Raw genomic sequence first — 13,944 nt, 5'->3', positions numbered from 1 at the left:
GCATATTAGATGGATTCACATGTAAGACGTTCAAATTATTCACATAACTGGGCAAAAGGTAATTAATAGAATTGGGCTAATGAGTTTGACAGTCACACATTCAATGAAGCCGTGTTTCAAAATAAGTATGCGATTATGTTCATTTAGCTTATTCGTACTGAATACCATGAATCCACACTCAGGCTCAGATTTTTATATGGAGAACGGAAAGTCTAAGACCTGTTTTAGTCCTTTTCTAGTAAGCTTCTGAGTGTCTCATCTTCTCATGAATTAGTCAACTGAAGAGGGAACACCACTTATTCGAGTAACACGTTCCAAAAATTGATGAATAAGTGTAAAAACCAGTATGCTTCGAGTATTTTGTTCGTTCTTGGCTTTCTTACTCTCCTGTTATGTCATCTAAGTCGTCCTGATCTAGTGGGAAGAAAAGGAGCGAATATGTCGGGTCCAAACTCATTTCTTAGTATTCTTTACATTAAAATCGGATCACTTCTTAATCTGTGATAGGACAGAGTAATGAGGTCTAGCTTCTCAAGCCGCTCTTTGTATGGTAAGCTCCGGAGTTCTGAAGTCACACGGGTAGCTGCCCTCTATATTTCTTCCAAGATATCCGAATCACCTTTTAAACAGGGTTATGTACCCCTTAGCTATTACCTCGTGGTAGTCGGCCGTGGTATTATTATCATAACCCAATATCATCTCGAGATTCTTGTTAGATCGGTCTACGGGCAATGAATCGCCCCCTATATTGTATCCATTTACCTTTGTATCCTCATTAAATCCACCTAACACAAGGCTTTTGCACCTGTTTGACAAGGATTTAGGTTTAATTAGGATGAAGTCATCCACTGCATCCCCTGGGTTGCGTCACACTACAACTAATTCAATTTCTTGACCCTTACATTTCAGCTGGTAGCGTTCCAGTTCACATGTCCATAAGTCATGAGACACTATCGACAGCTCTTATGATCAGGGTGTTTTTCATGTACAGAATAACCTCACCACTCCCATGGTTTGGTCTGTTAGCCCTACAAAGTAAGAAGTCAAGCAACTGAATTTCACTATCATGTACTTTCGATGATTCGGAAATGGCAATGACGCCAAGGTCTTCTGTGTCCACCACGTTTTCGGGCATTTGTATAGTATACCTTTAATTCAATGAAAACCTTTGCCTTACTGTCAAGAATGGTTTGAGGATCGTTCTGCTGCGAAATTTCAAAATATGAAAACATTTGAGTATAAGATTTTTCCACCAGCGCTCATTTATTTCTACCTCTGCCGGTCGTCTCTTAATGCGATCAATCAGACAGATCTTCACTGCATATACTCTGAATCCGGTCGGTTCGCGTGAACTTTCCAGTATTATGTCTCTTCAATTAGCGGAAGTAAAAGTATTTTTTAAGAGGCGGCTTGAATGTGTATTTTTTTTGTAACCCGCTGTTGTTCTACTCTATATAGCTTATGGATGATAAGTCCTGCTGAATTTTTTGGAAGTGGCTTGCGAATAAAGGACTTATTGTGGGTTAGATCGTGTTCAAATCCAGCCTTTGATTCCTCTTCAGATAACTCTTTTAGCTTATGAAAAATGACTAACCTCTCAGCGAAATCCATTTTGACGGGCTGTGAGATATAGTTTCCTAAACCTTTCTCATCCGTGCAGTCGGATTTGATGTTAGACATTCAGGTCTCACCTATTTTTTTCTCAATATCTTAAAGTGCTACTTTAGGCTAATGATTGAGTTTACTTAGTTTCTTGACCAAATCATCTACAACGCTCTGTCTTTGCTTCTACATAGCCTGTTTTGTACTGATATTAGAATCTGCAGCTGAAACCATCAAATCGTATGGCTGAGTGCTCCCCTGTAATTTTTTTCCTCTTGACGTGCTTTTCTATACCCTTTTAACCATGACTACATCCGTGTATCTATCATCCACTACGATATGGGGCTCTATCTTGATCGTTTCATTCAAATCTAGAGCTGGACTCATGATGACTCTCTCTGCTTCTCCGAAATCTGACAGCTGGTGACCTGATGCTGCCTGTTTACCTGAGTACGCCTTTCTGGATGCGTTTGATAACTCAGTAGCCTCAAGAATCAGAAGAGACTTTGTAGGACAGCATGCTTTGCACAGTCAACATGGTAGTCTATTGGAACACCCTTTATATGCAGCCGGTGTGAGTACGTTGGACACACTATTAAATCATTTATCGCAGTTAACAGATTGCACTACATCCCCGAACTGAAAGAAATATATGGGTTGACCAGGACAATAAGATGGTGGTCGTAGGTAGTCAACAGGAAACCCTGGATCTGGGTTCCGTGCTACTCGGTACTCGTCAGCAAAGTGTATCTGTAATTATGAGGGCACTGATACTCCTCGACGGATTTTAACCATCATCTTATTTCAACACAGTGCACGCAATTTCTTCGCGGGCTCACAAAGAACCTCTTTAAGAGCTGAAAAAAGAAAACAGATTGCTGGAATAAGTATTTTTAAAGCTCTGAAAGAGATAGACACTGAACTCAAAAGCTTGGGAGTTCCGTGTTACTGTGACTGTAAACCGTACCCAAATAAATACAAAAGAAGACTACACCTTGGAGCATGGTCGAAACTAAACGACTTACTCGGTGAGGAAAATACCACAGCCCTTTTCAAGTGGCACGTCATAGCATGTATACAGACAGGCCAAATGATGCAAAGGTTTACACGATAGCCAACCGTAGCCGGCTTTTCCAATAGCCGTTTGTTATGAATGAAAGGACTTGAAAAGAACGGAGACCATACATTAGCGAAATCTGGAGTAGGCAGGTTTCTTAACCATTCACAAACGACAAAACGGCACATCCTTTTTTCCAATAGAAAGCATCACCTAATAAGGTCGGCCTCAGTGTTGAGTACTTACAGAACTATTTAGTTTTCGGATTTATTTACCACTACAATGTATTGGTTTTGAAAATAACCAGTAGTTATCGGAGTGTATCAAATGTTTTGGCACAACATCGACTTTATTCAGGTTGGAAGTTGAAATTTCATCCTTACCACCATCTCCTTCAATAGGTCAAATATTGACTCAATCCACGATTTTTTCAATTGTGTCAGATTCCAGACGAGATATCGAGCGCCCTAGAACTTTCAAGAAATAACCTAATAATGACGGTTGGGGATAAAATAAGACTTTTTAACCGTAAACAATTCTTCAGAGACGTAAGATTATTAAAACATGACCCACAAATAGGTTTTAAACGTGACTGAATGAAATTTAAAAATATAAACTTTCACAACAGTTGGCAAACAATGATATCTATTTTGTGAAGAAATGAAGGTACTATTGACAAATGTTCTTCTCAGAGATGTAACAAGGATTTTCGACATCCTTATAATAAATTAACGTAAACCATTCCCAGAATGACATAGAGCATGTGATTTGTCATAATTCTGTGGCTTTCTATTAAATAGTGAGCAATATATGTGTACAGTCAATATATGTGAGTAAATTCTCGACTGGGGTTGTCATGTCTATTTCGGAACCAAAAATTCTCCACTTCCATCAGTCCCTCATGTCCTTACCTCGCTTGCTTACAAGTACAAGTAATCAGAGATGGGGATAAGACAGATTTAAATTATTTAGATAAATATAGATAGCAAATTACTTATTTATCACTTGGTGTTGCAATTACTTTTAAAAATTTATTTCCGGGAAGATGTACGTACTTTTGACGACTCTTCTACCAATAAGTGGATATCAGTTGAGTAACCAATGAAATCTAGGAAGCAATAAGTAGCTATTTCGCCATAGTTTGATCACCTGTAGCGCTTTTCACCCATGATTCATGATTAACACTGGTGATAGTATTGTTTCACAAAAAATTACACTTGTTCCGAAGTAAATATCAACTTAGGACTGCGTGTACGTCTGGCTGACGAGTCCCAAACAGAATGAAGCGCTCGTCCTGGACTCCATTGTAAACCATCATCCATCTCTCTTTCAAATGTTTATGGCCTAGTGATAATACCGAGGCAATCCTCAGAGAATGTACATATGCCAAAAGGGACTGACTAATTCCAGTCTTAAACATCAAGTGGAAGACCTGAGAGACCAACATATATGGACTTGCTTTATAATGCCTGAAAATATGGAAATTTTCTCTTTCTGATTCAGTTATAATAGGTCCATCAGTGTCTGCTGAGTTTGGTCCGACGATAAAAGTGGCACACTTTATTGAATTATTCACATCTTCAGGCTAATGACATTTGTGGTAGTCAACAAGTTATCATTCTAGAAATCTAAAGGAAAATTTCTCTCACCTTATATTAGGGAAGATTTTCTCATAATAATCAATTAGGTAACAAAGTGACATGATCAGTGTACAATATTGATCTTCCGACCAGAACGTATTAGCAAACGACAAATTGGATTCCGGAGATTTCATATGATTTAGCTTAAAACTGATTGCAGCGATGCAAATATATTTTTGTTTTATTCCAAGTAGTGGAAGTCGTATTACTAGTAATAATGTGTCATACGTGTATGAAAATCCGGTCAACTGAACCGAACTCCAGCAAGTAAACCAAGGTATTCATGGAGCAGACACACATTCACGAATCAAATCACCAAATGTACCGTGATGATATCAAGGTTCTACTTTATTACCGGGACTTGGTTTAACTCCACTTCTAAGCAAAATTATCCTAGTTGATTTGATAGAGCGTGAGAAAGTATTTAGTTAACAGTCAATATTGTTTATAGCCATTATTAAACCGTTTGTTATTTGAATCATGTAAATTAAAAGAAAGGGAAACGTAATTCAAACTTTCTAAATAAAACTGACTTTTCAGTATACTATGGTCGTAATACGATTGTCAGCATGTGATAAGCGGTCTTCAGAATGTTCCATTGCTTACTTGCTTACGCCTGTTACCCTTCATGGAGGAACATAGGCCGCTCTCCAGGATTCTTCATCCAACTCTGTCCTAGTCAGTCCTTTCCAGTTGATGTTGACTGGCAGTTATTCTAAGTCCTATATGTCCTTCAGTTGTATGAATGTGGCAGTTGTTTTGCCAATCCTTGCCTTAACGACTGTATCGAATCCCCCTTATTCATGGATGATGATGCCCAAGTAGGTGAAAGGTTCCACCTCTGTCAGTGTTTGTCCGTCAAGTGTGATTGGGTTGGTGTTCACCGTGCTATATTTCAGGATCTTGCTTTTTCTCTTGTATATGTTGAGGCCTACTTCTGTAGGGACTGCAAATACACCGACTGTTTTCACCAACATTTATTGATGTGTACGACATAAAAGAGCTAGGTCATATGGTTAGTTCAATTCATATATTTGCATTCAAGTTGCCCGTTGTATTCCGTGCTTCCCTCGAGATATGAAGGTTATTAAAATCGAGCCAACCGCCAAGATATCGGAAAAGATAGAGAATTGGCAGCCTTGTCTGATTCTGGTCCTCACTTGGAATGCCTGTCATCTGTCCTCCGTGCACCACTTTGTAGCACAGTTTGTCGTATGAATTTCAGCCACTAACACCGTAGAGTAGAAGTTTTCGTAAGGTTTTCCTATCCACATTGTCAAATATTTTCTCACAGTAAAGGAGATTGGTGTGAAGTGGCGAGTTTCTTCCGACTGACCATCTAATGATGATCCGAAGTGTCACGACTCGGTCTGTGCACAACCGATTCTTAAGGAATCCGGTCTGTTGGTCTCAAAGTTGGACGTTCCTTGTACCTATGGTAGTGTGAAATGCCTCTGTAGTTTTCGCATTCCCTTAGATTTCCTTTCTTTTGTATCTTGATGAGGTATTTTTATTTACAGTCCGTTGAGACTTGTTCTGACCCCCCAATCCTCCTGAATAGAACGTGGAGCATGTTTGCAGTTACTCCTATGTTTGACTTCAGTACTTCGATTGGTATTTTGTTTGGTCCAACTGCTGCTTTCCTCCTGTTGATTTGTCCGATGGCCATGTTGATTCCCCGGATCGTTTTTGGAATAACATGTATTGGAAGGTCTGTGTCTACTCTTCCAATATGTGGTGGATTGAGTGGGATTGGTCTACTTAATATTCTACTTAATAGTGTACTTAATATTCTAGTGTATGAAAATTTATCTCTTGTCTATACTGTTCGTGTGTCCTACAACATCAACATAAGTGAGTAACTTGTAGGGGCTGACCGTATGTCGAGCTCACATAGGTTGTTCTAGCCTTTAGACAGATCAGTCTATTTATTCTTCTTAGGTCACATTTTCATTTTGTCACTTATCAATCTTAACTGTTCATATGTAAGCATATGTGTACATTTCTCAGTTTACTCATCACATATTTGTAACTTACTTTTGTCTGACCATAAATATCGATTCACGCTTGGTTAAATTGAGATATCTCACTCTCCCCCTCTAATACGCTTCATTTTGTTTTGCTTCACCTTCCGATCAAAGATTGTACGGAATATACGTATTCAAAAATCCATTTCCGTATTTGACTTGTTTAATTCCGTTATTCATCAACGCGATTTAAACCGATTACTATATAGGAGAATTGGCGACATGTATAGTTTGATAACAAGTAGCAAACTAACCACCCGGAGTCAGATCCCCGGGCCACAAAAACTTAATTACCGGATCTCCTACGTGTTTATGTTCGTCGTCTGTAATGTCACTCTTCACTCTCTTGTTTGCTTTCATGCATTCAGCCGTTGCCTCGGCTTTCTTTGATCCTGTTTGGCTATTTTTAATTTCTGTCTTCCTGTTCTCTTTCTCGAATCCTGCCAGGAGCTTCTATAGAGATCCATTCCCTATGATGCTTCTTGCGGACCAAAACCTCACGACACGTTGGATGTGGTGCTCGTCTGATCTCTCTCCGGTTTTTCTCGGAAACTACAACCTCATAAAAGCCCTCCAAGTATGTGGAAACTTCTTAAGGAGTTTACAGATGGAAGACACGTCAGAAATGATAACTACCTGAACGTTTGTGATTTAAACGGGTCTTTTGTACTTCAGTCATCTGGTGTATGTCCCAATGTTCATTAAAACTGATGTTCGAATTCTAAATTCAATACCTTCGTTTGTGCTCATCTGGTTCCATTTGCTGTAAATTGCACTATTTCGGGAATTTCTAGTTTGTACAATAATTCGAATACTCCTAACTATCACGTTGGTGTCATGATGGAGCCTGTAATGGAACAGTTGGACGTACATCCAATTTTTGATGCTTTTGAGGATTACATGGAAAGGTTCGAAATCTGGACTACAACTAAGGAAGATGTTAATGATGTTAATATTGTAGCTCATTTCCTTATATTCTTTGGAAAAAAAGCCTACAGGTTACTGAAAATTTCGGCATTCCTAGACAAGCCGATTTTACTTTCCAACCCAACTCTCAAGGAACTACTACTAAATCATGTAGTGTACAAACTTCAAACTCTGTAAGGGAGGAAATTTTCACAAAATGATTCATGAACACGTCAACAATTCCACTACATTACTACATAATCCTAATCCAATACGTACTAAAGGTTATGTAGGTCATCCACTGAGAAGTTGCGAATTGGGTCACGAACATCAGCAAAAGTTTGGTGTTTTTCCCGTGTCAAATTTAACTCGTGTAATTGATGTGCAATTCGTAATTCTAAATGCTTTAAGTATGGTACGATTGGACACATTCGGTCAGTTTGTAGAACTACTGTTCAATAGGTGCAAGTCCTGCTAAACTTTCTGATTCTGATCATATCAAGCTGAATGTTTCAGAGGAACCATATTCTGAACAGATTCATGATACAATTTTATCAGACGTATGTTGTTCTCATGATTCATGTATTTCTAATGAAATTGTTTACAAATATGTGGAAGATATATTGAGTGCACCGAATTCTGACCAGAACTCTGATGTCGTTTCTTCAGATGTGGTTTGTCCTAATGATTCATTTATCTCTTATGAAATTTAATTAAATGTGAGGTACAAAAAAACGAGTTAAAACCTGGTTACAGTCCTTATAATGTCACATCAGAAATTGTTTGTCCTCACAAAAGATTTATCTCCAGTGGCGTTCCTAATGCATGTCACAAATGTCCCGAATGTGACGGATTCTAGTCACATTTCCGATGTTATTGTTTCAAATGTTTGGTATTCTCGTAACCAATATGTGTCGAGTAGAATCCCTAGTCAGTGGTGTGATGAATCAGAGGGAATAGCAAACTTTTTCGAAGTAATAAAAACTATTTGTAAAGTGTGATCGATAAACGAACCCACTAATGATAACATGAAATGCCCACCACCACAATAACTCCCTTTAACCTTGTATTACTATACCTTGCTTGTTCGTTAATCACAATTTTACGTCGTCATGGAACGATCTGTCGACTCCTTTTTCTTATCTTCTATTTACTGTTTGGTATCTTATTTATATCTCTCCTTTTTCCTGTCTAATAAATTTTATTGATTGTTCATTTTGTTCACTAACAATATTACATTGCGTTTTTGAAACATAAAGTTTTTCAATCAAAGTAGCTTACTTGTTTTGATTTTAGCTAAGCTAACACTGCGTTTGACAGTCTAGAAAATATTTTAGAACTGAATCTGTAGTAAACTACTTCCTACGAAGTTTCTAACAGTAATTCACACACTAAGTGCTGTTAAGTGTCTACGGAAAAGCATCACAAAACCAATCAGATTCCTTGATTGTTTCCTCGCTATGCAGAAACTCATAGCGATGACCACTTTGAAGAAAACATCCACAGAACGGATCCCTTGTTGGAGTTAGAATTTGCTAAAGTACGCTGGGCTCAGACAAAGAGAAATTGATCTGGAAAGGTTATGCTACGGAGGAAGTGAAAATTATAGTCAGATTGTTGCTGAAAAAGTGATGTCGTACGAGTCTACATCTGCCTCACGTTCAGTTGTTGTTCCTGCTGGAAAGGACTGGATAACAATGATACCCCAAGCTTTAGACCTGCCAAAGAGAGAGATCATAAGGTCTGACGGCAATCCCATGACAAATCGGAGTTTATTACGCAATTTCGAAGACTGCTTCAATGGAAGCATTGAATTCTGACCTAGGTTAAACTATCTGGTCCAGTATTGTGATGGTGAGGTCAAGGTTACTATTGTTCATTATGTATTGCTCGAACCAGAAGGCTATTGTGAGGTGTGAGAGCTTCTCAAGGGAGCGCTGGTCAGCGGCACATTATAGCTCATGCATTTATTGATAAGTCGTTGGACATCACCGCTATTAAGGGGGCTTATCCAGATAACTTAAGAAGACTGCCTCATGAGATGCAGATTTGTGAGCTAACACTCGACAGATAAACTATGTATCCCATCTGAATTACACACAGGCTATAGAGGATATGTTTTTGGAACTCCCACGACACTTACTAAGAGAGTGGGAGGTGTCATGTAGAACTCTTGAGACAGATAGAGAGCCTTTATTTATGGACCTTTGAGAATTTGTGAAATAGCAGTCGGATATTGCTAATTCCAGATACGGATTACTTGTCAGCGGAGATCCCTCTAATCGCAACCAACGGCAGTTGGTTGTTGTTACTGAAAGAAACCTTGATCCAGAGTTTAGGGCGAGAGTAATGTTTGCCAGTACGAATGAATCGGATGTCCCTTCACTGTAAGACCAAGCACTCTTGTGTTGTCATGTTTATTGCGAACTGGAAACCACTCCATAGGCCGATGGGAAAGGCTTATAGATAAGTATATTAACGAAAGGATAGACTTTGTATTAAAGAAGAAGAAATGTAATGTCTGTCTGGAGGCGAAACACATTGCAAGAAACTGTTGAGTACCGAGACCATGTGCCATGGAAGGATGTGGTTGGAGACACCATACCTTGTTACACAGGAAGCGGGAAGAGCGGAAAGGCAGTAGTAGTATTTCCCACATTAATACACAACTCTGTACGCAGGAAAGTGCTAAGCGTGTACAGAGACAATTAGCCGAAGAGAAAATTGTTCATGCTAAACCCGAATCTGCTAAACCAAAAACTAAAGTACCATCTGCTAATAAACCTAAATCAACCGTAAAAAAGCAAAAGAAAGTCACCGAGCAGAGAGTTAGGACAGAAGAAGCCGAAGACCACTGTAACGAAGAGGCCAACAACTATGGAGACGAAGAAACAGGCAAAATGTATTCACCGTGTTACCGTACACGGTGTTGAGAAAGGCGCCTTTGTACAAGTTGGGAATAAGGGTGCATCTGGTAGCTTCAAAGACAGATTGTATGCAGTTGAGGCCACAATAAGAAAGCAAATACCTCTTTGTAAATAGGTTGTAAATGGCACATTAACACTTCGAGAGCTAGTCATCGAGGCGCTGTATGGGAAGGCGTCATAAAGTCAATAAGGATTTGACGATCACTATTGTTTCAGAAGTTTTTGACGGACTAGTCCTTGGGGATGTTTTTAATAGAGGCTGAAGGAATACTGAACAATCGACCACTCATAAAGCTAGTTAGTGACAGTGATAATCTGGATGTATTCAAGCCAAAAAGGTTATTGTTAGTTTACAGAGGCGTATCATTCGACGAAGCACGGATGAGTAAAACGTGTTTATATAACAGGAGATGGAAGGAAGCTCAACAACTAACCAACCTTTTCTGGAACAGATGGTTACGGGAGTACCTACCAACCCTTCAGGCGAGATATGAGTGGTTGGACATGAGAAAGAATCTACAACCGGAAGATTTAGTGTTAGTAAACAATTTTGGCCCACCGAGAAACCTGTGGCTGGAAGCTATAGTTAGACAGGTCAATTATGGTCTTGACGGACGAGTGAGAACAGTTCGATTGAAGAGAGAAACCGAAGAGATCAGCCAGGATATATGGAACCCGTGCCTACTGGAAGAGGTCGATTATTTGAACGCGACAGTAGAGAGACTTGAATGTGGTGTCCTCTTGGAGGGATGTTAGTTATGTCCATAACTTACCAATCAAATCGTTTATTAAGCTCCCACCACGTTAATCTGCTCTGATGTGTCTGTAAACTGTCCCTGTTGCACGTGACCTACCAATTGAAGGACATCATTATTTTATTATATTCGTGTGACTCATAACTTTTATCCATTTCAATAGGACAAGCAACACTGGTCGGTATGTTTGTGCGTTTCACTTAATGACTGTAATTCCCTTGATTATTGTACTAACCAAATTGTTTTCACGTTAAGAAACAGATGGAATTTAAAGCGAAGTTGTTATTGTTCTGACTATAGCTTCCACATAAACTCTGGGATCTCCAGTATCGCGTTTACATTTCCGGTAGAACATCAGTAAGACCAGTTAACTCCTACATATAGTGCGACAGTTGAGTGCACGCAAATTTGAAGATCTCTCACTATCCTCGTTCCTGTCTCCCGACCCGCGTCGTCTCATGACACCTTCATACCTAGTGTTGTCTATTTGGACTTTAGATCTCCCATCAGGATGTTCAGGTCCTTTTCTGGACACATCTCTACGATAAACTGCTGCCTCTCATGAAACTTATCTACATCATCTTCATTGCTATCTGTGGTGGGTACATAACACTGGATAAGATTTACTGTGAATGATGGTTTTAAAAATGTTACAAGTATTCGGAGTTTAACAACGCTTTCAACAGTAACATCTTTATAATAGAAGCATGCCGACCAGTCAAATCATAAGTCTGGAGTGAAGATGTTCGAAGATATATTTGAAAGGCTATCGACATCTTGAGAAGTGTTTGATTTAGGCTGACTAACTGTTGTAGGAGATGAGTAGCACGGCGTACCCATTCGTGATCTGGTGCAGATGAGCGAACAATTGCTTTCAGTCAGGTCAGTCCAGTAAAACTAATGCGGTCAGCAAATGTCAAAGACTCACAGAGATATTGATTTTAAGGATTTATTTACCACCACACACTTAACGATACAAGCTCAGTAGTTACAATAAAACACTCAACAAACTCGATTTTATTAATGGGCATCCATATATCTTCACCGAGAACATTTTTCGCTTGCAATACTCATTTGCTATCATGAGGTTTTTGCGTGTATATTCGTAGACTCACAGAGATATTGATTTTGAGGTTTATTTACCACTACACTTCTACGATCTTGGACCCATGAAATTTCCATCCCACAAGTGCTTTTCGTACCTCTTTGGACATCACCAATGCAACTCCTTGTATGTGCGACTCACTTTCTTTCTCATGACCAAAGTACAAACGCGCCTCTCATCAAGCTCATCTTCTCTGTCCAGCTTGGGTTCAATGGATTTCCCTCATTCCGAGAGCTACCAAGTTGTATGTATTCATTCCCGCAGCTATTTGATAGGTCATCCGGTCTCTCACATTGTCCAGACATTCCATGTGCGTGCGAAAAGTTTTGCTCTGGTTGTTAGAACCCTGTGGATCCCCTAGATTGACTGACGATCTCATTTTTGGGTATGGGGTTTGCAACCCCATGCCCTAGAGAACAACTTTGTTAAAAACCTCTAACCCGGGAAAACCTTTTTCTCATAACTGCTACTAATTCAAAAGCAACATCTTAGTCATTCATCCCACGTGAACTTGCGAAATGATTATCAAGAATAGTCACATATATTTCACTTCGTTACTTGTAGATGTACAACACCTAATTACAATACAGTTACTTTCTTTTGTCTTTATAGATACAGTTAGCAACGGTAGAATAATGGAAAAAATTTACAGCTCAGCTGAGTGCCTTAGTGACTACTTCTATATGAAGTAAGCGCTAACAGTGTCGTCCAGAACAACAAGAAAAACTCAAGAATAAGCCATTTAGCCCACAGAACTCAACAATACTAGACGAAAACAACTGTTTATAAGTTAATAACACATAAATAAAAGTTAGGGGACGTTACTTAAATTGACTGGCTGTTGCGTGTTCGATTGAGTTTGGTACCGATAATCCACAATTATATAAGATTAATAATTCCAATATGGACGATATGGCTTCAGTAGATTTACCAAGCGTAGAATGTAATAAGAGCGTCACAATTGTCTATAAATGTAGATGATATTCAATAATAATTCATTTAACATATTTGTAGACATAGCAGAACGATGCAGGTGTGTGTTAGAGTGTATTTATTGAGGAGCAGGTACAATGTCGCGATATGTTGTATTTAAAACGGAAGGAAGTCAATTAACGAGAGTTCAAAGTAATACACTTAAACAACAAGTACAATTGTTTAGTGCTAAATGTATAGAATATGAAAATGCACAAAATACATGCAAAAACTGAAAAATTGTTTACAAAATATGTTTTATAGTCCCATCTCCACAAAAGCACCATAACCATGACTTAAAGACCAGTCAACACCAAGGAACAAAATAAAGATCATAAGACAACTAACAAGTGTTCACTTCTTTCCATTGTAACAGGATACTGTTTTAAGCAAAAGATGAGTAATGACAAAAATTCGTATAAACAACTGTAAACGCATCAGCACAGCAATTTTCCAGTATCAGAAAATCTAGGAACTATTACACAAACATTTGATAAAAACTACATCGTCTCTAAAGCTTCATTATCAATAAAATAATATTTTCTTGGGTTGAAAGCATCTTTACGCCCTACTTTGATAAATTATTTAGAATATGGTATTTTCTGTGACGAAATTTCACATATAAAGATATGCTCGGCACCGGTTAATATCACTGATAATATTAACCTACTTTTCAGGAACGTTTTCTAACACAGGGTTTACTACCCCGAGCCAAAAAACAATTTATTAAAGTCAACGGTTATACTCTTCGATTTCGTCAACCTCACATTGTCAAATTCTTGTCACACAATCAGCTGGCTTGGAGAAACCTAAATGGTCCCAGATTAAGTGTCTAAAATTGCAATGATAAACTGGTGTGTTTTACCACTAAATAGAAGTGCACTGCATCGGGAAATCTATAGATTTCAAAATCTTGAATGCATTTCAATTCTACTTGTCATTCATTACATTTC

At 38.6% G+C, this 13,944-nt stretch overlaps 1 protein-coding gene across 1 annotated transcript; it reads left to right on the top strand.

Moving 5' to 3' along the window:
- Window positions 1–9,808: 9,808 nt before the first annotated feature.
- Smp_141260 (hypothetical protein) lies at window positions 9,809–10,165 on the top strand (the record flags this gene model as incomplete). Its single annotated transcript, XM_018793338.1, has 1 exon — window positions 9,809–10,165. The coding sequence occupies one exon, from the start codon at window positions 9,809–9,811 to the stop codon at window positions 10,163–10,165; it is 357 nt and encodes a 118-aa protein (XP_018647861.1).
- Between the last annotated feature and the right edge of the window lie 3,779 nt (window positions 10,166–13,944).

Source organism: Schistosoma mansoni, chromosome 1 (assembly GCF_000237925.1).
Source record: "Schistosoma mansoni strain Puerto Rico chromosome 1, complete genome".
In the NCBI taxonomy this organism is placed as follows: Eukaryota; Metazoa; Platyhelminthes; class Trematoda; order Strigeidida; family Schistosomatidae; genus Schistosoma; species Schistosoma mansoni.
This window is presented reverse-complemented; position numbering and strand designations above follow the sequence as displayed.